Genomic DNA, 22,210 nt, shown 5'->3' on the forward strand with positions numbered 1-22,210 from the left:
TCCCTACACCCCTTTTAATAACTTTGTAGAACAGTCCTGAATGCCAAATAGAATCAAATGCTTTTTGGAAGTCGATAAAGCAAGCATATATTTTGATATTATTTTGGTGGACATATTTATGTATCAGGGTGTGTAGGGTGTAAATATGATCAGTTGTGTAATGTTTTGTTATAAATCTAATTTGGCTTTCACTCAAGACATTGTGCTTATTAAGGAAGTTTAGATCTCTTATATTTATAATACTACAGAAAACCTTCCCCAGGTTACTGTTCACACAAATGCCTCTAATTGTTAGGGTCAAATTTGTCTCTGTTCTTAAATATTTGGGTTATGAGTCCTTGATTCCAGATGTCAGGAAAATAACCTACACTCAGGATCAAATTAAACCGTTTTAATATAGCCAATTTACATTTTGCATCTCATTTAGGATGCCATCAGATCCGCGTGCTTTTTTAAATTTGAGGCCCTGAAGTTTCTTATAGCGCTCCTGGTCAGTAATTGGGGAGTCCAATGGATTTTGATTGTCCTTTATAGCTTTTTCTAATCCTGTCACGTTCCTGACCTGTTTTCCTTTGTTTTGTATTCATTTTAGTTGGTCAGGGCGTGAGTTGGGTGGGTTTGTCTATGTTTGTATTTCTATGTGGGGTTTTGTGTTCGGCCTGGTATGATTCTCAATTAGAGACAGGTGTGTATTGTTTGTCTCTAATTGAGAGTCATACAAAGGCAGCCAGGGTTTCACTGGTGTTTTGTGGGTGTTTGTTCCTGTGTCAGTGTTTGGGCCACACAGGACGGTTGAAGGTTTGTTAGTTTGTTGTTTTGTAGTTTGTAGTGTCTTGTTTGCTGTTCTTCATTAAAAGATGGCTTATTTCCCTCAATCCGCATCTTGGTCCTATCCATGCTCCTTCTCGTCTAAGGGGGAGAACAACATTGACTGCCTTTACAGAAACACCCACCACAACAGGACCAAGCGGATTGGAGCCGGAGGAAAGGAACTAAAGCAATGGAGAGAAGAGGAATGGAGTTGGGAACAAATATTCAACGGAGAAGGACCCTGGGCTAAGGTTGGTGTGAATCGCCGCTCTCGGGAGGTGAAGAAGGCAGCCACAGCCCAGGAGCGGTGGATTGAGGAGGCAGCACGTATGAGAGGCTGGAAGCCCGAGAGGCTCACCCAAAAATTTCTTGGGGGGGGGCTAAAGGGGAGTGTGGCGAAGCCGGGTTGGATACCTGAGCCAACTCCCCGGGCTTGCCGTGGAGTAAGAGGGCGTCGTACTGGTCAGACACCGTGTTATGCGGTAAAGCGCACGGTGTCCCCAGTACGCGTGCTTAGCCCAGTGCGGGCTATTCCACCTTGCCGCACTGGGAGGGCTAGGTTGGGCATCGAGCCGAGTGCCATGAAGCCGGCCCAACGTATCTGGTCTCCAGTACGTCTCCTCGGGCCGGCGTACATGGCACCAGCCTTACAGGTGGTGTCCCCGGTTCGCCTGCATAGCCCAGTGCGGGCTATTCCACCTCGCCGCACTGGCAGGGCTACGGGGACCATTCAACCTGGTAAGGTTGGGGAGGTTCGGTGCTCAAGAGCACGTGTCCTCCTTCACGGTCCGGTATATCCGGCGCCACCTTCCCACCCCAGCTCAGTACCACCAGTGCCTACACCACGCACCAGGCTTCCAGTGCATCTCCAGAGCCCTGTTCCTCCTCCACGTACTCTCCCTATGGTGCGTGTCTCCAGCCCAGTGCCTCCAGTTCCGGCACCACGCACCAAGCCTCCTGTGCGTCTCCAGAGCCCTGGACGCACTGTTCCTTCTCCCCGCACTCGCCCTGAGGTGCGTGCCCTCAGCCCGGTACCTCCAGTTCCGGTACCACGCACCAGGCCTAGAGTGCGCTACGAGAGTCCAGTGTGCCCTGTTCCTGTTCCCCGCACTCACCCTGAGGTGCGTGCCCTCAGCCCGGTACCTCCAGTTCCGGTACCACGCACCAGGCCTATAGTGCGTCTCAGCCGGCCAGAGTCTGCCGTCTGCCCAGCGGTGCCTGAACGGCCCGTCTGCCCAGCTCCGTCTGAGCCATCTGTCTGCCCAGCGCCGTCTGAGCCATCTGTCTGCCCAGCGCCGTCTGAGCCATCTGTCTGCCCAGCGCCGTCTGAGCCATCTGTCTGCCCAGCGCCGTCTGAGCCATCTGTCTGCCCAGCGCCGTCTGAGCCATCTGTCTGCCCAGCGCCGTCTGAGCCATCTGTCTGCCCAGCGCCGTCTGAGCCATCTGTCTGCCCAGCGCCGTCTGAGCCATCTGTCTGCCCAGCGCCGTCTGAGCCATCTGTCTGCCCAGCGCCGTCTGAGCCATCTGTCTGCCCAGCGCCATCTGAGTCAGCCGTCTGCCACGAGCCATCTGAGCCGCCCGTCTGTCCCGAGCCAGTAGAGCCGTCCGTCAGTCAGGAGCCGCTAGAGCCGTCCGTCAGTCAGGAGCTGCCAGAGACGCCCGCCAGTCAGGAGCTGCCAGAGACGCCCGCCAGTCAGGAGCTGCCAGAGACGCCCGCCAGTCAGGAGCTGCCAGAGACGCCCGCCAGTCAGGAGCTGCCAGAGACGCCCGCCAGTCAAGAGCTGCCAGAGACGCCCGCCAGTCAGGAGCTGCCAGAGACGCCCGCCAGTCAGGAGCTGCCAGAGACGCCCGCCAGTCAGGAGCTGCCAGAGACGCCCGCCAGTCAGGAGCTGCCCGCCAGTCAGGAGCTGCCCGCCAGTCAGGAGCTGCCCTACAGTCCGGAGCTGCCCTACAGTCCGGAGCTGCCCTACAGTCCGGAGCTGCCCTACAGTCCGGAGCTGCCACTCAGCCCGGACCTGCCGGAGTCCCTCAGCCAGGACCTGCCGGAGTCCCTCAGCCAGGACCTGCCGGAGTCCCTCAGCCAGGACCTGCCGGAGTCCCTCAGCCAGGACCTGCCGGAGTCCCTCAGCCAGGACCTGCCGCCCCTTATCCCGGTGCTGCCCCTTGTCCCGGTGCTGCCCCTTGTCCCGGTGCTGCCCCTTGTCCCGGTGCTGCCCCTTGTCCCGGTGCTGCCCCTTGTCCCGGTGCTGCCCCTTGTCCCGGTGCTGCCCCTTGTCCCGGTGCTGCCCCTTGTCCCGGTGCTGCCCCTTATCCCGGTGCTGCCCCTTATCCCGGTGCTGCCCCTTATCCCGGTGCTGCCCCTTATCCCGGTGCTGCCCCTTCATTTAGGTGGGGTTAGTGGGAGGGTGGTCATTGGGAGGGGGATAAAGAAGCGGGGATTGATTATGGTGGGGTGGGGACCTCGTCCACCGCCAGAGCCGCCACCGTGGACAGACGCCCACCCAGACCCTCCCCTAGACTTTGTGCTGGTGCGCCCGGAGTTCGCACCTTAAGGGGGGGGTTCTGTCACGTTCCTGACCTGTTTTCCTTTGTTTTGTATTCATTTTAGTTGGTCAGGGCGTGAGTTGGGTGGGTTTGTCTATGTTTGTATTTCTATGTGTGGTTTTGTGTTCGGCCTGGTATGATTCTCAATTAGAGACAGGTGTGTATTGTTTGTCTCTAATTGAGAGTCATACAAAGGCAGCCAGGGTTTCACTGGTGTTTTGTGGGTGTTTGTTCCTGTGTCAGTGTTTGGGCCACACAGGACGGTTGAAGGTTTGTTAGTTTGTTGTTTTGTAGTTTGTAGTGTCTTGTTTGCTGTTCTTCATTAAAAGATGGCTTCTTTCCCTCAATCCGCATCTTGGTCCTATTCATGCTCCTTCTCGTCTAAGGGGGAGAACAACATTGACTGCCTTTACAAATCCATTCAACTTCTCATGAATTTGTCATTGTTCTGCGTTTCTGTCAATTTGAACGGTGTTATAGAGTGTTTTAAAATGGGTCGTCCATATGTCACCATTTTGTATCACTAATTCCTCTTGATTTGATTAGTTTTTTCCAATTTTGCCAGAAGTTGTTTGTCTTTATGGACTCCTCAGTTAGTGTCAGCTGCTTGCTGTTGTACTGTACTTTTTTGGTTCTGAGTGTATGTTTGTAGAGTTTTAAAGTCTCACAGTAATGAAGGTGTAATTCACCATTATTTGGGTCTCTGTGCTTTTGGTTTGATAGTGTTCTAAGATTTTTCCTCATAATTTTACAATCTGCTTCAAAACAGAAATACCAGAAAGCAAACAGTCTTTTTTGTTTTGTTTTTTATCAATTTTAGTTGTGCTTCTTTTGCCGTTTTCCTGAATATATAGTTGTTTTTTACTGCCAGATTGATGCCTTCTTTACGGTGTGTGAATATGGTATGCAGAAAGTTATCTAAGAGGGTTTGGATATTTTGGTTACCGTTTGCTTTCTGGTAGTCTTTTGTGCTGTTTTGGGCCCATCTGTGTGAATCTGAATAGAATGAAACAATCTGTTTGAATTTCTGATGTTCTACAGCTTACTGGGCTGTGAATGTCTGGTTGTTTCCATGTCTGTTCTTTTGAGGAACAACATAATTTGGCTGTGATCAGACAGGGGTGTTAGTGGCTTGATGGTGAATGAGCTGAGAGAGAAAGGGTCAATGTCTGTAATCATATTGTCTACTGTGCTGTGGCCAAGAGGTGAGCAATAGGTGAATCTCCCTAAAGAGTCCCCCCATAACCTACCATTGACAAAGTACAGACCCAGGCTTCGAGAGAGCTGCAACAGATCCCTTCCATTTTTGTTGATGGTGCTGTCACCGTTGTTTATATGGGGGAGATTACGACAGTTAGAAACAGTATGGCCTGTAATAAAGCTGTCCCCTCGTGTGCTCGTTAGATCAGGTAGTGTTCCTGTGCGTGCATTTGTGACCCCACAGATTTCCCTGGACCTGGAAATGGCACGACTCCTCCTCAAGTGTGGGGTAGATCTCCTCTGAGTAATATAGGGATTCTGGGGGGGGGGGGGGGGGGGGGTGGGGGGGGGGGGGGGGGGGGGGTGGAGAGTGTATATTGCATAAAGAAACACATATTTTCCTGTCAGTACCTGTTATTCTTTTTTTTTTTTACCAAATGTGATATTTACTAATTTTGAGGGGATGAATTAGATTTTGTATTTCGGATTTGACCAAATGATCAATCCTCCAGAGTCTTTGCCTCTATTGACAGAGCTGTGTTTCTGTGATGGCACAATTACCTCTCTGTAGCCTGTGGGACAGTGAGTGACAATGTCTGACTTATATGTCTCCTGCAGAATGATGATGTCAACATCTTTAAGATTTTTGTTGAACTCCAGTGTTAAACTCTTCAGTCCAAAGGTTGATGAGTTTAGGCCCTGAATGTTCCACATGCTAACTGATAGTGATTTCATGTTGCAGAAAGAAAGAATAGCACAGTCAGAAATACAGTAGCTACTAACTATTCAGTTGTTAAGCGTTCTATATATATACTCTACCGTTCAAAAGTTTGGGGTCACTTAGCAATGTCCTTATTTTTGAAAGAAATGCACATTTTTTGTCCATTAAAATAACATCAAATTGATCATATATACAGTGTAGACATTGTTAATGTTGTAAAGAACTATTGTAGCTGATTTTTAATGGAATATCTATATAGGCGAACAGAGGCCCATTATCAGCAACTATCACTCCTGTGTTCCAATGGCATATTATGTTAGCTAATCCAAGCTTATGATTTTAAAAGGCTAATTGATCATTAGAAAAACATTTTGCAACTATGTTAGCACAGCTGAAAACTGTAGCGCTGATAAAGAAGCAATAAAACTGGCCTTCTTTAGACTAGTTGAGTGTCTGGAGCGTCAGCATTTGTGAGTTCGATTACAGGCTCAAAATGGCCAGAAACAAATAACTTTCTTCTGAAACTCGTCAGTCTATTCTTGTTCTGAGAAATGAAGGCTATTCCATGCGAGAAATGGCCAAGAAACTGAAGATTTCGTACAACGGTGTGTACTACTCACTTCACAGAACAGCGCAAACTGGCTCTAACCAGAATGGAAAGAGGAGTGGGAGGCCCCGGTGCACAACTGAGCAAGAGAACAAGTACATTAGAGTGTCTAGTTTGAGAAACAGACGCCTCACAAGTCCTCAACTGGCAGGTTCATTAAACAGTACCTGCAAAACACCAGTCTCAACATCAACAGTGAAGAGGCAACTCTGGGATGCTGGCCTTCCAGGCAGAGTTGCAAAGAAAAAGCCATATCTCAGACTGGCCAATAGTCAAGGAGTGGTGTGCAGGGGTGTGTCAGGGGGGGGCAGAGAGCTTCTCTCTGTAGTAGGTGTCCCCATGTGAGCTTCCTTGTTGACTGGGGGTGTGGGTAAAGGGTTGTCGGGGGGGGGGGGGGTAAAGGTGGGTCAGTGGGGTTGTTAGGGGTGGTGAGGGGCTGCAGCTTCTCTATAGGAGTATCTACAGTCTGCTCTCTGTGCTGCAGCACCCTCTTGATGACAGACAACTCCTTTGCCATCTCCTCCTTTACCTGCACCAGCTCTCTCCTCATGGTGGCCTTTACTTCCTCCAGCGCTGTGGTAAGGCTCTCTCCTCATGGTGGCCTTTACTTCCTCCAGCGCTGTGGTAAGACTCTCTCCTCATGGTGACCTTTACCTCCTGCAGCGCTGTGGTAAGGCTCTCTCCTCATGGTGGCCTTTACTTCCTCCAGCGCTGTGGTAAGACTCTCTCCTCATGGTGACCTTTACCTCCTGCAGCGCCGGGGTAAGGCTCTCTCCTCATGGTGGCCTTTACTTCCTCCAGCGCTGTGGTAAGGCTCTCTCTCAGCTGCTGGACAGAGTTCTTCAGCTGGGTCCTGCACTGGTTAATCTGGTCCTGTAGAAGCTCTGTGTCTGGGCTGAAGGTGGTGTAGCTGGGGTGCTGCTCCTTTAGCTCAGTAACCCATACCTCTGACAGAGCCAGCCTGTCTCTCAGCAGTCTGGAGGTGGTGTAGCTGGGGTGCTGCTCCTTTAGCTCAGTAACCCATACCTCTAACAGAGCAAGTCTGTCTCTCAGCAGGCTGATGGTAGTGTGGTCTTGGCTCTGGTGGTTGTAGGCAGGCATGGGGAGTATAGACCTGTCGTGTGGGTGTAGGTCTGAGCCTGGACTGCTTCTTTTTTGGGGGGATTTCTGAGGTGAGGGGAGAGGTCGGCGTGCTGTCCTTGTCTTTTTTTGTTTCTGCTAGCTTCCTTGGGATGGAGAAGTCCTGCACAAAAGAGCTAAGTGCTGCCTCACTGCCCTGGACCATGACTGTCGTTCTGGTACATGTTTACCGTCAGAAACCTGTTTTCCTGGTCCTTCTCGCTGTCCTCAAAAATGTGCATTTGCCTTCCTTTGCAGATGCCTTTCTTTGTCATATAGCTGAAATGCCTGGTTCAGGTTGTAACAGTCCTGTTGTGTGAGCAGTCAGCAAAGTACGTTTCTTGGTTTTCCCTCAGAATTCTGTGTTTAAAATTGATTCTTCCGTTCTCTGATTTGATTTCTGCTGGCAATTCAAAAAAAGGGGTGGAAAGTCTCTCTGTTTCTGCTACTGCTGGTGCTGCTAGCATGCCTCAGTGGCCATGTTGCTATAGTTACCACCAGTAAACAGTTGGAGCTAAAGGTAAGCTAGTTGACAAATTTGAATATGGCTAACTAGCACGATTAAGATTGACAGAGAGTGAGTTAAAAGACCAATCTTTTCCTCCTGTGTTGATCTTCAGTTGTACAATTTGATTATCTTTACATTTTTTTGCTAATTTAATAATGTTATTCTCACTCTTAACAACCAGAAAGTTATAACAAGTCAGGAGCTGTTCTTGTGCATGACTTCTCTCTCTCTCCTCCCATCTCTGCCCCTCTTTCTCTCTCCCCCCATCTCTGCCTCTCTCTCTCCCACATCTCTGTCTCTCTCTCTCTCTCTCTCTCTTTCTCTCTCTTTCTCTCTCCCACATCTCTGCCTCTCTCGCTCTCTCTCTCTCTCTCTCTCTCTCTCTCTCTCTCTCTCTCTCTCTCTCTCTCTCTCTCTCTCTCTCTCCATCTTTTGTGGAGCGATGGATAACGACGCTTCGTGGGTGACTGTTGTTGATGTGTGAAGAAGGTCCCTGGTTCGCGCCCGTGTCGGGGCGAGGGGACGGTTTAAAGTTATACTGTTACAAGTGCACATAGCCTGTCTTCTCTTGGGGTCTGCCTACGGTGTCCTTTCTCAATAGCAAGGCTATACTCACTGAGTCTGTACATAGTCAAAGCTTTCCTTAAGTTTGGGTCAGTCACTGTGGTCAGGTATTCTGCCTGAGGGCCAAATAGCCCTCATTCTGTTTAGGGCCAAATAGCATTCTAGTTTGTTCAGATTTTTTGTTAATTCTTTCAAATGTGTCATATAATTATCTTTTTGTTTTCTCATGATTTGGTTGGGTCTAATCTCTCTCTCTCTCTCTCTCTCCATCTCTGCCTCTCTCTCTCTCTCTCCCCATCTCTTCCTCTCTATCTCTCTCCCCATCTCTGCCTCTATCTCTCTATTGTCTTTTCTACCTCACTCTTTCTTGTCCCCTCTTTCTCCTGCTTTTACCAATATCTCACTCCTTCTCACTCTCGTGGTTTTGTTTTTTACTCTCAATGTTAGTCTACATAGACCTGTACGTCTAAAATTCCAAATATGTGTGTGTTTTTCAGGTGTTCGATAGACCTGTCACCGCTCAGTAAAGAGCACACTCATAAGTTGGACCTGCCGCTGGAGGAGGGCGAGGGCATGCTGGTGCTGCTGGTCACACTCACGGGGGCAGCAGCAGTGTCCATCTCGGACCTGTCGGTCAATATCCTGGACGACCCACACGAGAGACACCTGATACTACAGCGATATGTGAGTTAGTTTGTGTGTGTGTGTCTATGCATGCGTGTCTGCGTCACTAAGGCTGGGTTTACACAGGCAGCCCAATTCTGATATTTCTTCACTAATTGGTATTTTTTTTAGATCTGATTAGTCAGAAGACCAATCAGAATTGGTCTGCCTGTCTAAACACAGCCTATGTGACCTTAACAGCAGCTATCAGGCTCTAGGTCTCTCCTGCTCCCTCTTGTGGAGACATGAAGCTGCAGCATTATATCACGGACTTGTAAGTACAGCAATGTGAACTTGTTTTTCATTCAATCACATTTCCAACCAGTAGCCAATCAATACTGATAAATGGATCGTTCAGAGAAACAACACCCTCCAGGCCCTGTTTTTCTCACCTGTCCATGTTCTAAATGGCTCCAGGGTGAAGTTTCCAGTAAGTACAGATCTAGGATCAGCTTCCCCCCCTCCAATACTAACCTTAACCATTAGTGGGGGAAATGCAAAACTGACCCAAGATCAACTTCACTCTACACTGTATACACACTGTATACATGTCTGTTCTGCTTTACCAAATCAAATCAAATGTTATTTGTCACATGCGTCGAATACAACAGGTGTAGAGCTTAACGTGAAATGCTTACTTTCAAGCCCTTAACCTATATACAGGAGGTACTGGTACAGTCAATGTGTGGGGGTACAGGTTAGTCAAAGTGATTTGTACATGTAGGTAGGGGTAAAGTGACTATGCATAGATAATAAACAGTGAGTAGCAGCAGTGTAAAAACAAAGGGGGGGGGACGTCAATGTAAATAGTCTGGTGGCCATTTGATACATTTTTCTGCAGTCTTATGGCTTGGGGGTAGAAGCTGTTAAGAATCCTTTTGGACCTAGACTTGGCGCTCTGGTACCGCATGCCGTGCGATAGCAGAGAGAACAGTTTATGACTTGGGTGACTGGAGTCTTTGACCATTTTTTGGGCCTTCCTACCAAGCCTTATACTGCCCCAACGTTTCCATCAAAATGGCTTTGACCTGCTAACTACTGCTGAAAGAGGGGAGGGGACAGAAAGAAACAGGCTGAGGTAGAGAGAAGTGGAGAAAAAGAGGGGGCTGATAGGTTAAGAGAGAAGACAGCCTGACAGATTCTATTGAAACTGAAGCTGCCGTGAATCCCTCTTCTCTCTCCACTGAGAGACCTTGGTTTCTATATGTATTAGGGCTTTTATACCATAGTGTGAGTGGGTGTGAATATTTATATTTGTGAATATGTAAAAGTCTCTGTGGAGTGTGCTAGTGTGTTACTGTGTGTGTGAGTGTGTGTGTGTATGTTAATGAACCCGTCAGTAGGACCTCAGTGTGTTTGCTGTAAAAAAGGCATGGTGTCTCTCTGAGGAGTCTTAGGCTCCCTGTCCTCCTGAGGCCCTCCCGCCACAGCACAATACACTCCGCCTGTTGTCTTAATGCTGTTAACCCTTCACTGGCTGCCACTCAGCCATCAGCGCAGCACAAAGACACACACACACAAACACTCACACAGGGCTCTGGAGCTCACTCTCTGACAGGCCTGATGGGGGATACTCGTCATATATCAACAGTATGTCATCTGGTGGAAGATACTTAACTGTCTGATAATGCATATTGAGTCCTGGAGGAGTGTTGTTCCAACACTGTGCTCCTTCATTAAGACAGGGACTGAATACTCCTACAGCGCTGTGTGTGTCATTTATATCTCTGGAATTTCAACATATTCTAGCAACCTATTTCATTTGATTGTATGTAGGAGTTTGACTGATCGTGTGTGTGTGTGTGTGTGTGTGTGTGCGTTTGCGTGTGCCTGTGTGTGTGCGTGTGCGTGTGTGTGTGTGTAAACTGTGCTCTAATTTAAGTGTAGAGTCCTGCTGGGTTGTGTGGTTGATCTGGGTGAGCTCCAGTGGAGAGTGCTCCACAGGCCAACCACGGACGCGTGACCTACATACAACGCTAGCAGCTCATTGGCTGGCCACGAGAGCACTTCCCACGCTGCAGTGGCATCCTACGCTCAAAGGGGGGAGCTCTAGGACCTAGACAGATGGCGGGAGGGCCTCTCTTCCTTCACTCACTTTGAGCTAGATCGTGTGTGTGTGTGTGTGTGTGTGTGTGTGTGTGTGTGTGTGTGTGTGTGTGTGTGTGTGTGTGTGTGTGTGTGTGTGTGTGTGTGTGTGTGTGTGTGTGTGTGTGTGTGTGTGTGTGTGTGTGTGTAATAGTGATAGCGAGAAGTAAGGGATGAGGTTGTGCTGGCAGGGGTAGGCATGCAAAATGAAAAGAAAAAGCTATTTCACCTTTTACAACTCCAGAGCCCCTGTTTTTCTGCGCATTAAACAGACATTTCCCCCATCTTTTCTCTCCCTCGTTTTCATGCTTGCTCTCTGTCTCTCTGTGGGTTCTGCTCTCTGTCTCTCTGTGTAGGTTCTGCTCTCTGTCTCTCTGTGGGTTCTGCTCTCTGTCTCTCTGTGGGTTCTGCTCTCTGTCTCTCTGTGGGTTCTGCTCTCTGTCTCTCTGTGGGTTCTGCTCTCTGTCTCTCTGTGTAGGTTCTGCTCTCTGTCTCTCTGTGGGTTCTGCTCTCTGTCTCTCTGTGGGTTCTGCTCTCTGTCTCTCTGTGGGTTCTGCTCTCTGTCTCTCTGTGTAGGTTCTGCTCTCTGTCTCTCTGTGGGTTCTGCTCTCTGTCTCTCTGTGGGTTCTGCTCTCTGTCTCTCTGTGGGTTCTGCTCTCTGTCTCTCTGTGTAGGTTCTGCTCTCTGTCTCTCTGTGTGGGTTCTGCTCTCTGTCTCTCTGTGGGTTCTGCTCTCTGTCTCTCTGTGGGTTCTGCTCTCTGTCTCTCTGTGGGTTCTGCTCTCTGTCTCTCTGTGGGTTCTGCTCTCTGTCTCTCTGTGGGTTCTGCTCTCTGTCTCTCTGTGGGTTCTGCTCTCTGTCTCTCTGTGTAGGTTCTGCTCTCTGTCTCTCTGTGTGGGTTCTGCTCTCTGTCTCTCTGTGGGTTCTGCTCTCTGTCTCTCTGTGGGTTCTGCTCTCTGTCTCTCTGTGGGTTCTGCTCTCTGTCTCTCTGTGTAGGTTCTGCTCTCTGTCTCTCTGTGTAGGTTCTGCTCTCTGTCTCTCTGTGTAGGTTCTGCTCTCTGTCTCTCTGTGTGGGTTCTGCTCTCTGTCTCTCTGTGTAGGTTCTGCTCTCTGTCTCTCTGTGTAGGTTCTGCTCTCTGTCTCTCTGTGGGTTCTGCTCTCTGTCTCTCTGTGTAGGTTCTGCTCTCTGTCTCTCTGTGGGTTCTGCTCTCTGTCTCTCTGTGTAGGTTCTGCTCTCTGTCTCTCTGTGTAGGTTCTGCTCTCTGTCTCTCTGTGTAGGTTCTGCTCTCTGTCTCTCTGTGTAGGTTCTGCTCTCTGTGTCTCTGTGTAGGTTCTGCTCTCTGTCTCTCTGTGTAGGTTCTGCTCTCTGTGTCTCTGTGTAGGTTCTGCTCTCTGTCTCTCTGTGGGTTCTGCTCTCTGTCTCTCTGTGGGTTCTGCTCTCTGTGTCTCTGTGTAGGTTCTGCTCTCTGTCTCTCTGTGTAGGTTCTGCTCTCTGTCTCTCTGTGTAGGTTCTGCTCTCTGTCTCTCTGTGTAGGTTCTGCTCTCTGTCTCTCTGTGGGTTCTGCTCTCTGTCTCTCTGTGGGTTTTGCTCTCTGTCTCTCTGTAGGTTCTGCTCTCTGTCTCTCTGTGTAGGTTCTGCTCTCTGTGTCTCTGTGTAGGTTCTGCTCTCTGTCTCTCTGTGTAGGTTCTGCTCTCTGTGTCTCTGTGTAGGTTCTGCTCTCTGTCTCTCTGTGTAGGTTCTGCTCTCTGTCTCTCTGTGTAGGTTTTGGCTCTCTGTCTCTCTGTATAGGTTTTGCTCTCTGTCTCTCTGTATAGGTTCTGCTCTCTGTCTCTCTGTGTAGGTTCTGCTCTCTGTCTCTCTGTGTAGGTTCTGCTCTCTGTCTCTCTGTGTAGGTTTTGGCTCTCTGTCTCTCTGTGTAGGTTTTGCTCTCTGTCTCTCTGTATAGGTTTTGCTCTCTGTCTCTCTGTGTAGGTTCTGCTCTCTGTCTCTCTGTGTAGGTTCTGCTCTCTGTCACTCTGTGTAGGTTCTGCTCTCTGTCTCTCTGTGTAGGTTCTGCTCTCTGTCTCTCTGTGTAGGTTCTGCTCTCTGTCTCTCTGTGTAGGTTCTGCTCTCTGTCACTCTGTGTAGGTTCTGCTCTCTGTCTCTCTGTGTAGGTTCTGCTCTCTGTCTCTCTGTGTAGGTTCTGCTCTCTGTCTCTCTGTGTAGGTTCTGCTCTCTGTCACTCTGTGTAGGTTCTGCTCTCTGTCTCTCTGTGTAGGTTCTGCTCTCTGTCTCTCTGTGTAGGTTCTGCTCTCTGTCTCTCTGTGTAGGTTCTGCTCTCTGTCTCTCTGTGTAGGTTCTGCTCTCTGTCACTCTGTGTAGGTTCTGCTCTCTGTCTCTCTGTGTAGGTTCTGCTCTCTGTCTCTCTGTGTAGGTTCTGCTCTCTGTCTCTCTGTGTAGGTTCTGCTCTCTGTCACTCTGTGTAGGTTCTGCTCTCTGTCTCTCTGTGTAGGTTCTGCTCTCTGTCTCTCTGTGTAGGTTCTGCTCTCTGTCTCTCTGTGTAGGTTCTGCTCTCTGTCACTCTGTGTAGGTTCTGCTCTCTGTCACTCTGTGTAGGTTCTGCTCTCTGTCTCTCTGTGTAGGTTCTGCTCTCTGTCTCTCTGTGTAGGTTCTGCTCTCTGTCTCTCTGTGTAGGTTCTGCTCTCTGTCTCTCTGTGTAGGTTCTGCTCTCTGTCTCTCTGTGTAGGTTCTGCTCTCTGTCTCTCTGTGTAGGTTCTGCTCTCTGTCTCTCTGTGTAGGTTCTGCTCTCTGTCTCTCTGTATAGGTTCTGCTCTCTGTCTCTCTGTGTAGGTTCTGCTCTCTGTGTCTCTGTGTAGGTTCTGCTCTCTGTCTCTCTGTGTAGGTTCTGCTCTCTGTCTCTCTGTGGGTTCTGCTCTCTGTCTCTCTCTGTAGGTTCTGCTCTCTGTGTCTCTGTGTAGGTTCTGCTCTCTGTCTCTCTGTGTAGGTTCTGCTCTTCGTCTCTCTGTGTAGGTTCTGCTCTTCGCCTCTCTGTGTAGGTTATGCTCTTCATCTCTCTGTATAGGTTCTGCTCTTCGTCTTTCTGTATAGGTTCTGCTCTTCGTCCTTCTGTGTAGGTTCTGCTCTTCGTCTTTCTGTATAGGTTCTGCTCTTCGTCTTTCTCTATAGGTTCAGCTCTTCGTCTTTCTCTATAGGTTCTGCTCTTCGTCTTTCTGTATAGGTTCTTCTCAGCGTCTCTCTGTGTAGGTTCTGCTCTCTGTCTCTCTGTAGGTTCTGCTCTCTGTCTCTCTGTGTAGGTTCTGCTCTTCGTCTTTCTGTATAGGTTCTGCTCTTTGTCTCTCTGTATAGGTTCAGCTCTTTGTCTCTCTGTATAGGTTCAGCTCTTCGTCGTTCTGTATTGGTTCTTCAGTTGGAGGGGGACAGTGTGGTTTGGTTTGAAGAGGACTGCCACCATTAGCATATTCCTTTTCTCCTGACTGATGCCCCTTTATTGAGAGAATTTAATAAAGATGTACCTTATCAAGACACACAGATAACAGCAAGTGCTGGTACTAATGCTGTACAATACCCAAAGCAAATTAGTCCGAGTGTGTGTGTGTGTGTGCACGCCCCTGTGCTTGCACGTCTGTGTGTGTGTCTCAGTGTGTCTGTGTATGTGTTCATGAATATGTGTGTGTGTGTGTGTATGTGTGTGAAGCATTGCTCGACCGAATGTACTCCCTGATATCATCAGTATGGAATCAGCTGTCTAGCAGACGGCCGTACAAAAAACCCACTAGTACTAATCACTGCATCCTCCCTAACACACCACCTAGCCTTCACCCCCACCTCCCACCCCCCAACAACCAACCAACCAACCAGTAAGCTATTTAGGGAAGGGGGTTGGTGAGGGTTTCAAGTGCCATGCATTGTCATCGTCATAGCGCCCGGGCTTTGAAGCAAAGAAGATGGCTCTTTAATAACGTATGGTCGTTTAAGTCCCTCTGTCCCTGACTTCTCACTACTGGCCCGGCCCAACATCATTAACACAGCACAGTCATATCAGATGACTTTCAGCTTTCAGCTGGCTGCCTGACGAGACCCTCCTCCATCCACGGTAAGTCCCTGTGTAAATGGTGAGGCAGCAGAAGGAAGACGTTAGCCCGTTTAAAGTGCTTTCCGAGGTCAGCCTACAATGCAGGCGTTTCCCTCCCCTTAAGCTGCCTCCATTGAAGAGAACTGATAATACTCACCTGAGAGTGGGCTCTGGAGACGCTGGGTTTCTCCAAGTCCCTTTTCTCATCCTATATGTCTTATTGAAATGTGTGTATCTCCATTATAGTCTGGCCCTAGTCTTTGGTCTGTTTGATGAAGACCCACACGGATGGGCTTATAGCTGTTATTCCCCCCCTGGAATAGGTTTGGATGCTATTCTGTCTATTGTGGTTGTTAATTATGAACGGGAGGACTGGTGTCTCTCTAGCTGTGTGATGCTGGAGGACTGGTGTCTCTAGCTGTGAGATGCTGGAGGACTGGTGTCTCTCTAGCTGTGAGATGCTGGAGGTCTGGTGTCTCTAGCTGTGAGATGCTGGAGGACTGGTGTCTCTCTAGCTGTGAGATGCTGGAGGACTAGTGTCTCTAGCTGTGAGATGCTGGAGGACTGGTGTCTCTAGCTGTGAGAAGCTGGAGGACTGGTGTCTCTCTAGCTGTGAGATGCTGGAGGACTGGTGTCTCTCTAGCTGTGCGATGCTGGGGGACTGGTGTCTCTCTAGCTGTGAGATGCTGGAGGACTGGTGTCTCTCTAGCTCTGAGATGCTGGAGGACTGGTGTTTCCCTAGCTGTGAGATGCTGGAGGATTGCTGTCTCTCTAGCTGTGAGATGCTGGAGGACTGGTGTCTCTAGCTGTGAGATGCTGGAGGACTGGTGTCTCTAGCTGTGAGATGCTGGAGGACTGGTGTCTCTAGTTGTGAGATGCTAGAGGACTGGTGTCTCTCTAGCTGTAAGATGCTGGAGGACTGGTGTCTCTCTAGCTGTGAGATGCTGGAGGACTGGTGTCTCTAGCTGTGATATGCTGGAGGACTGGTGTCTCTCTAGCTGTGAGATGCTGGAGGACTGGTGTCTCTCTAGCTGTGAGATGCTGGAGGACTGGTGTCTCTCTAGCTGTCAGATGCTGGAGGACTGGTGTCTCTCTAGCTGTGAGATGCTGGAGGACTGGTGTCTCTAGCTGTGAGATGTTGGAGGACTGGTGTCTCTCTAGCTGTGAGATGCTGGAGGACTGGTGTCTCTAGCTGTGAGATGTTGTAGGACTGGTGTCTCTAGCTGTGAGATGTTGGAGGACTGGTGTCTCTCTAGCTGTGAGATGCTGGAGGACTGGTGTCTCTAGCTGTGAGTTGCTGGAGGACTGGTGTCTCTAGCTGTGAGATGCTGGAGGACTGGTGTCTAGCTGTGAGATGTGGGAGGACTGGTGTCTCTCTAGCTGTGAGATGCTGGAGGACTGGTGTCTCTAGCTGTGAGATGCTGGAGGACTGGTGTCTCTCTAGCTGTGAGTTGCTGGAGGACTGGTGTCTAGCTGTGAGATGTTGGAGGAATGGTGTCTCTCTAGCTGTGTGATGCTGGAGGACTGGTGTCTAGTTGTGAGGTGCTGGAGGAATGGTGTCTCTCTAGCTGTGTGATGCTGGAGGACTGGTGTCTAGTTGTGAGGTGCTGGAGGAATGGTGTCTCTCTAGCTGTGAGATGCTGGAGGACTGGTGTCTCTCTAGCTGTGAGATGCTGGAGGACTGGTGTCTCTAGCTGTGAGATGCTGGAGGACTGGTGTCTAGTTGTGAGGTGCTGGAGGAATGGTGTCTCTCTAGCTGTGAGATGTTGGAGGAATGGTGTCTCTCTAGTTGTGAGGTGCTGGAGGAATGGTGTCTCTCTAGCTGTGTGATGTTGGAGGACTGGTGTCTCTAGCTGTGAGTTGCTGGAGGACTGGTGTCTAGCTGTGAGATGTTGGAGGAATGGTGTCTCTCTAGCTGTGTGATGCTGGAGGACTGGTGTCTAGTTGTGAGGTGCTGGAGGAATGGTGTCTCTCTAGCTGTGAGATGCTGGAGGACTGGTGTCTCTCTAGCTGTGAGATGCTGGAGGACTGGTGTCTCTCTAGCTGTAAGATGCTGGAGGACTGGTGTCTCTCTAGCTGTAAAATGCTGGAGGACTGGTGTCTCTAGCTGTGATATGCTGGAGGACTGGTGTCTCTCTAGCTGTGAGATGCTGGAGGACTGGTGTCTCTAGCTGTGAGATGCTGGAGGACTGGTGTCTAGTTGTGAGGTGCTGGAGGACTGGTGTCTCTCTAGCTGTGTGATGCTGGAGGACTGGTGTCTAGTTGTGAGATGTTGGAGGAATGGTGTCTCTAGCTGTGAGATGCTGGAGGACTGGTGTCTCTCTAGCTGTGAGATGCTGGAGGACTGGTGTCTCTAGCTGTGAGATGCTGGAGGACTAGTGTCTCTAGCTGTGAGATGCTGGAGGACTGGTGTCTCTAGCTGTGAGAAGCTGGAGGACTGGTGTCTCTCTAGCTGTGAGATGCTGGAGGACTGGTGTCTCTCTAGCTGTGCGATGCTGGAGGACTGGTGTCTCTCTAGCTGTGAGATGCTGGAGGACTGGTGTCTCTCTAGCTCTGAGATGCTGGAGGACTGGTGTTTCCCTAGCTGTGAGATGCTGGAGGATTGCTGTCTCTCTAGCTGTGAGATGCTGGAGGACTGGTGTCTCTAGCTGTGAGATGCTGGAGGACTGGTGTCTCTAGCTGTGAGATGCTGGAGGACTGGTGTCTCTAGTTGTGAGATGCTAGAGGACTGGTGTCTCTCTAGCTGTAAGATGCTGGAGGACTGGTGTCTCTCTAGCTGTGAGATGCTGGAGGACTGGTGTCTCTAGCTGTGATATGCTGGAGGACTGGTGTCTCTCTAGCTGTGAGATGCTGGAGGACTGGTGTCTCTCTAGCTGTGAGATGCTGGAGGACTGGTGTCTCTCTAGCTGTCAGATGCTGGAGGACTGGTGTCTCTCTAGCTGTGAGATGCTGGTGGACTGGTGTCTCTAGCTGTGAGATGTTGGAGGACTGGTGTCTCTCTAGCTGTGAGATGCTGGAGGACTGGTGTCTCTAGCTGTGAGATGTTGGAGGACTGGTGTCTCTAGCTGTGAGATGTTGGAGGACTGGTGTCTCTCTAGCTGTGAGATGCTGGAGGACTGGTGTCTCTAGCTGTGAGTTGCTGGAGGACTGGTGTCTCTAGCTGTGAGATGCTGGAGGACTGGTGTCTAGCTGTGAGATGTGGGAGGACTGGTGTCTCTCTAGCTGTGAGATGCTGGAGGACTGGTGTCTCTAGCTGTGAGATGCTGGAGGACTGGTGTCTCTCTAGCTGTGAGTTGCTGGAGGACTGGTGTCTAGCTGTGAGATGTTGGAGGAATGGTGTCTCTCTAGCTGTGTGATGCTGGAGGACTGGTGTCTAGTTGTGAGGTGCTGGAGGAATGGTGTCTCTCTAGCTGTGTGATGCTGGAGGACTGGTGTCTAGTTGTGAGGTGCTGGAGGAATGGTGTCTCTCTAGCTGTGAGATGCTGGAGGACTGGTGTCTCTCTAGCTGTGAGATGCTGGAGGACTGGTGTCTCTAGCTGTGAGATGCTGGAGGACTGGTGTCTAGTTGTGAGGTGCTGGAGGAATGGTGTCTCTCTAGCTGTGAGATGTTGGAGGAATGGTGTCTCTCTAGTTGTGAGGTGCTGGAGGAATGGTGTCTCTCTAGCTGTGTGATGTTGGAGGACTGGTGTCTCTAGCTGTGAGTTGCTGGAGGACTGGTGTCTAGCTGTGAGATGTTGGAGGAATGGTGTCTCTCTAGCTGTGTGATGCTGGAGGACTGGTGTCTAGTTGTGAGGTGCTGGAGGAATGGTGTCTCTCTAGCTGTGAGATGCTGGAGGACTGGTGTCTCTCTAGCTGTGAGATGCTGGAGGACTGGTGTCTCTCTAGCTGTAAGATGCTGGAGGACTGGTGTCTCTCTAGCTGTGAGTTGCTGGAGGACTGGTGTCTCTAGCTGTGATATGCTGGAGGACTGGTGTCTCTCTAGCTGTGAGATGCTGGAGGACTGGTGTCTCTAGCTGTGAGATGCTGGAGGACTGGTGTCTAGTTGTGAGGTGCTGGAGGACTGGTGTCTCTCTAGCTGTGTGATGCTGGAGGACTGGTGTCTAGTTGTGAGATGTTGGAGGAATGGTGTCTCTAGCTGTGAGATGCTGGAGGACTGGTGTCTCTCTAGCTGTGAGATGCTGGAGGACTGGTGTCTCTAGCTGTGAGATGCTGGAGGACTGGTGTCTAGTTGTGAGGTGCTGGAGGACTGGTGTCTAGTTGTGAGGTGCTGGAGGACTGGTGTCTCTCTAGCTGTGTGATGCTGGAGGACTGGTGTCTAGTTGTGAGATGTTGGAGGAATGGTGTCTCTAGCTGTGAGATGCTGGAGGACTGGTGTCTCTCTAGCTGTGAGATGCTGGAGGACTGGTGTCTCTAGCTGTGAGATGCTGGAGGACTGGTGTCTAGTTGTGAGGTGCTGGAGGACTGGTGTCTAGTTGTGAGGTGCTGGAGGACTGGTGTCTCTCTAGCTGTGTGATGCTGGAGGACTGGTGTCTAGTTGTGAGATGTTGGAGGAATGGTGTCTCTAGCTGTGAGATGCTGGAGGACTGGTGTCTCTCTAGCTGTGAGATGCTGGAGGACTGGTGTCTCTAGCTGTGAGATGCTGGAGGACTGGTGTCTAGTTGTGAGGTGCTGGAGGACTGGTGTCTCTCTAGCTGTGTGATGCTGGAGGACTGGTGTCTAGTTGTGAGGTGCTGGAGGACTGGTGTCTCTCTAGCTGTGAGATGTTGGAGGAATGGTGTCTCTCTAGCTGTGAGATGCTGGAGGACTGGTGTCTCTAGCTGTGAGATGCTGGAGGACTGGTGTCTCTAGCTGTGTGATGTGTCTCTCTTACAGGAGAGTTTACTGTGGGAAGTTGTGTGTGCAGTGCTTGTGTTGGTTTCTTTCAGTTTAAACGTCTCATAGTTTTTCCCATCCGTGTACAGATTCTCGTCCACTGAGTTACATTCAGTTTTTTCTGATAAGGTTTCTACATTTCTGTTCCCGTCTGTACGAACCTGACATTCTTTGTATGCATGTCTTGTTAAGCACCTAACAGAGAAGTGTTGATTTACTAGTGTTCAGCCCAGTAATGGTGCTGCTTTGCAGTGTATTGTTTATATTAGCTGTATGTAGGCGAGGGGAGGGGAGCAGAGCAGGTGGGATGTATACATACTAATGGCCAAGAAGGACCTGGACTGATGTGTCTTAATGGACCTGTGGAGGGGGACACACTGACCTCTCCTCAAGTGCTGCCACTCCACTCCACCAGCCCCTATACCTTATAACACCCCCATAACAACCCCATACACCCCTATAACTCAGCGCCTCAACCCACGCAGAGGAGAGGAAGAGGTAGAGAGAGAGATGTAGAGAAAGGGAAGAGAGAGGAGGAGGAGGAAGCTCTTAGCATTCCATTTTTATTATGACATTTCACAGTCATCCAATTGAATGTCCCCTGACCGGATTGTCCAGCCGGCAGTCGGTGGGGATGAAATGTTATTTGGAGCGTTGATAAAAGGTGAGGCTCCTCCAAGATGACAGCGAGTCATAAGGCCCGGCGCGCTGACATTCATTTCTCCACAACAGAGATGGAATAAGACGTCACGGTGACAAGGTGTCAATCAAGCTGGGGCCCCGCCATATAACCAACCCCTCTTCCCCTCCTCCCCCACTTTCTCGCCACATGCACCCCCCCCCCCCCCCCACACACCTTCCGATCCCTAGTCCCTGCTGGCGGGTAGGGGGTGGATCCTCTTCAACAGTAATGGGGCTAGGCTGAACCCAGAGCGAGCGAGCCTCGTCAGCTTGGTAGCTGGGAGGATGGGAGGTGGCGGAGGATGGGAGGATGGGAGGTAGGGGAGGTTGGTAGCTGGGAGGATGGAAGGTGGGGGAGAATGGGAGGATGGGAGGTGGGGGAGGATGGGAGGCGGGGGAGAATGGGAGAATGGGAGGATGGGAGGTAGGGGAGGATGGGATGTGGGGGAGGTTGGTAGCTGGGAGGATGGGAGGTGGGGGAGAATGGGAGGATGGGAGGTGGGGGAGAATGGGAGGATGGGAGGTGGGGGAGGATGGGAGGCGGGGGAGAATGGGAGGATGGGAGGTAGGGGAGGATGGGATGTGGGGGAGGTTGGTAGCTGGGAGGATGGGAGGTGGGGGAGGATGGGAGGATGGGAGGTGGGGGAGGATGGGAGGTGGGATGTGGGGGAGGATGAGAGGTGGGGGGAGGTTGGGAGGTGAGGGAGAATGGGAAGATTGGAGGGAGGGGAGGATGGGATGTGGGGGAGGTTGGTAGCTGGGAGGATGGGAGGTGGGGGAGAATGGGAGGATGGGAGGTGGGGGAGGATAGGAGGCGGGGGAGAATGGGAGAATGGGAGGATGGGTGGTGGGGGAGAATGGGAGGATGGGAGGTGGGGGAGGATGGGAGGCGGGGGAGAATGGGAGAATGGGAGGATGGGAGGTAGGGGAGGATGGGATGTGGGGGAGGTTCGTAGCTGGGAGGATGGGAGGTGGGGGAGGACGGGAGGATGGAAGGTGGGGGAGGATGGGAGGTAGTATGTGGGGGAGGATGGGAGGTGGGGGGAGGTTGGGAGGTGAGGGAGGGGGTGAGGATGGGAGGTGGAGGAGGATGGGAGTTGGGGGAGGTGGGGGATGTGGGGTAGGATGGGAGGTGGGGGATGTGGGGGAGGATGGGAGGTGGGGGAGGATGAGAGGTGGGGGAGGATGGGTTGGAGGGTGGGAAAATATATTCTACAGCCTTTCATTAAAAAAATAAAGAGGCCTCATCTCCTGAGCTTTTCAATCTATCTGCCTGTCTATTGAGAGGGCCTGAAAAGGCAGCCCTGCAAATCAGAAATTCCTCTGCTATGGAAATGTTCCGGCTTCACAAATCAGCCATGTTTTTTTTCTCTCTCTCTCTCTCTCTCTCTCTCTCTCTCTCTCTCTCTCTCTCTCTCTCTCTCTCTCTCTCTCTCTCTCTCTCTCTCTCTGTTTTTTTTCTCTCTCTCTCTCTCTCTCTCTCTCTCTCTCTCTCTCTCTCTCTCCTCTCTCTCCTCTCTCTCTCTCCTCTCTCTCCTCTCTCTCTCTCTCCTCTCTCTCCTCTCTCTCCTCTCTCTCTCTCTTTCCTCTCTCTCCTCTCTCTCCTCTCTCTCCTCTCTCTCCTCTCTCTCTCTCTCTCTTTTAGGCCGTCCTCAATAATCACAAATAATAAGCTGTCATATCTTCAGAGAAATCATGTATTAAACTTATGTGGAAAGGTTTTTCTCCCCTTCTCCTTCCTCTCCTCTCATCTTCATTCTAAGGC

The 22,210-nt window shown here is 50.6% G+C and overlaps 1 protein-coding gene across 7 annotated transcripts in view; it reads left to right on the forward strand.

The window, feature by feature from the left end:
* LOC129853431 (multiple C2 and transmembrane domain-containing protein 1-like) overlaps window positions 1-22,210 on the forward strand; it is a 247,599-nt gene that overhangs the window by 128,847 nt on the left and 96,542 nt on the right. For all 7 annotated transcript variants that reach the window (XM_055919458.1, XM_055919459.1, XM_055919461.1 and 4 more), the window contains one exon: window positions 8,571-8,757. In XM_055919458.1, the coding sequence (XP_055775433.1) occupies window positions 8,571-8,757 (187 nt within the window). The remainder of the gene's footprint in view (window positions 1-8,570; window positions 8,758-22,210) is intronic.

The sequence above is a fragment of the Salvelinus fontinalis genome, chromosome 4 (genome assembly GCF_029448725.1).
Source record: "Salvelinus fontinalis isolate EN_2023a chromosome 4, ASM2944872v1, whole genome shotgun sequence".
NCBI lineage: Eukaryota > Metazoa > Chordata > Actinopteri > Salmoniformes > Salmonidae > Salvelinus > Salvelinus fontinalis.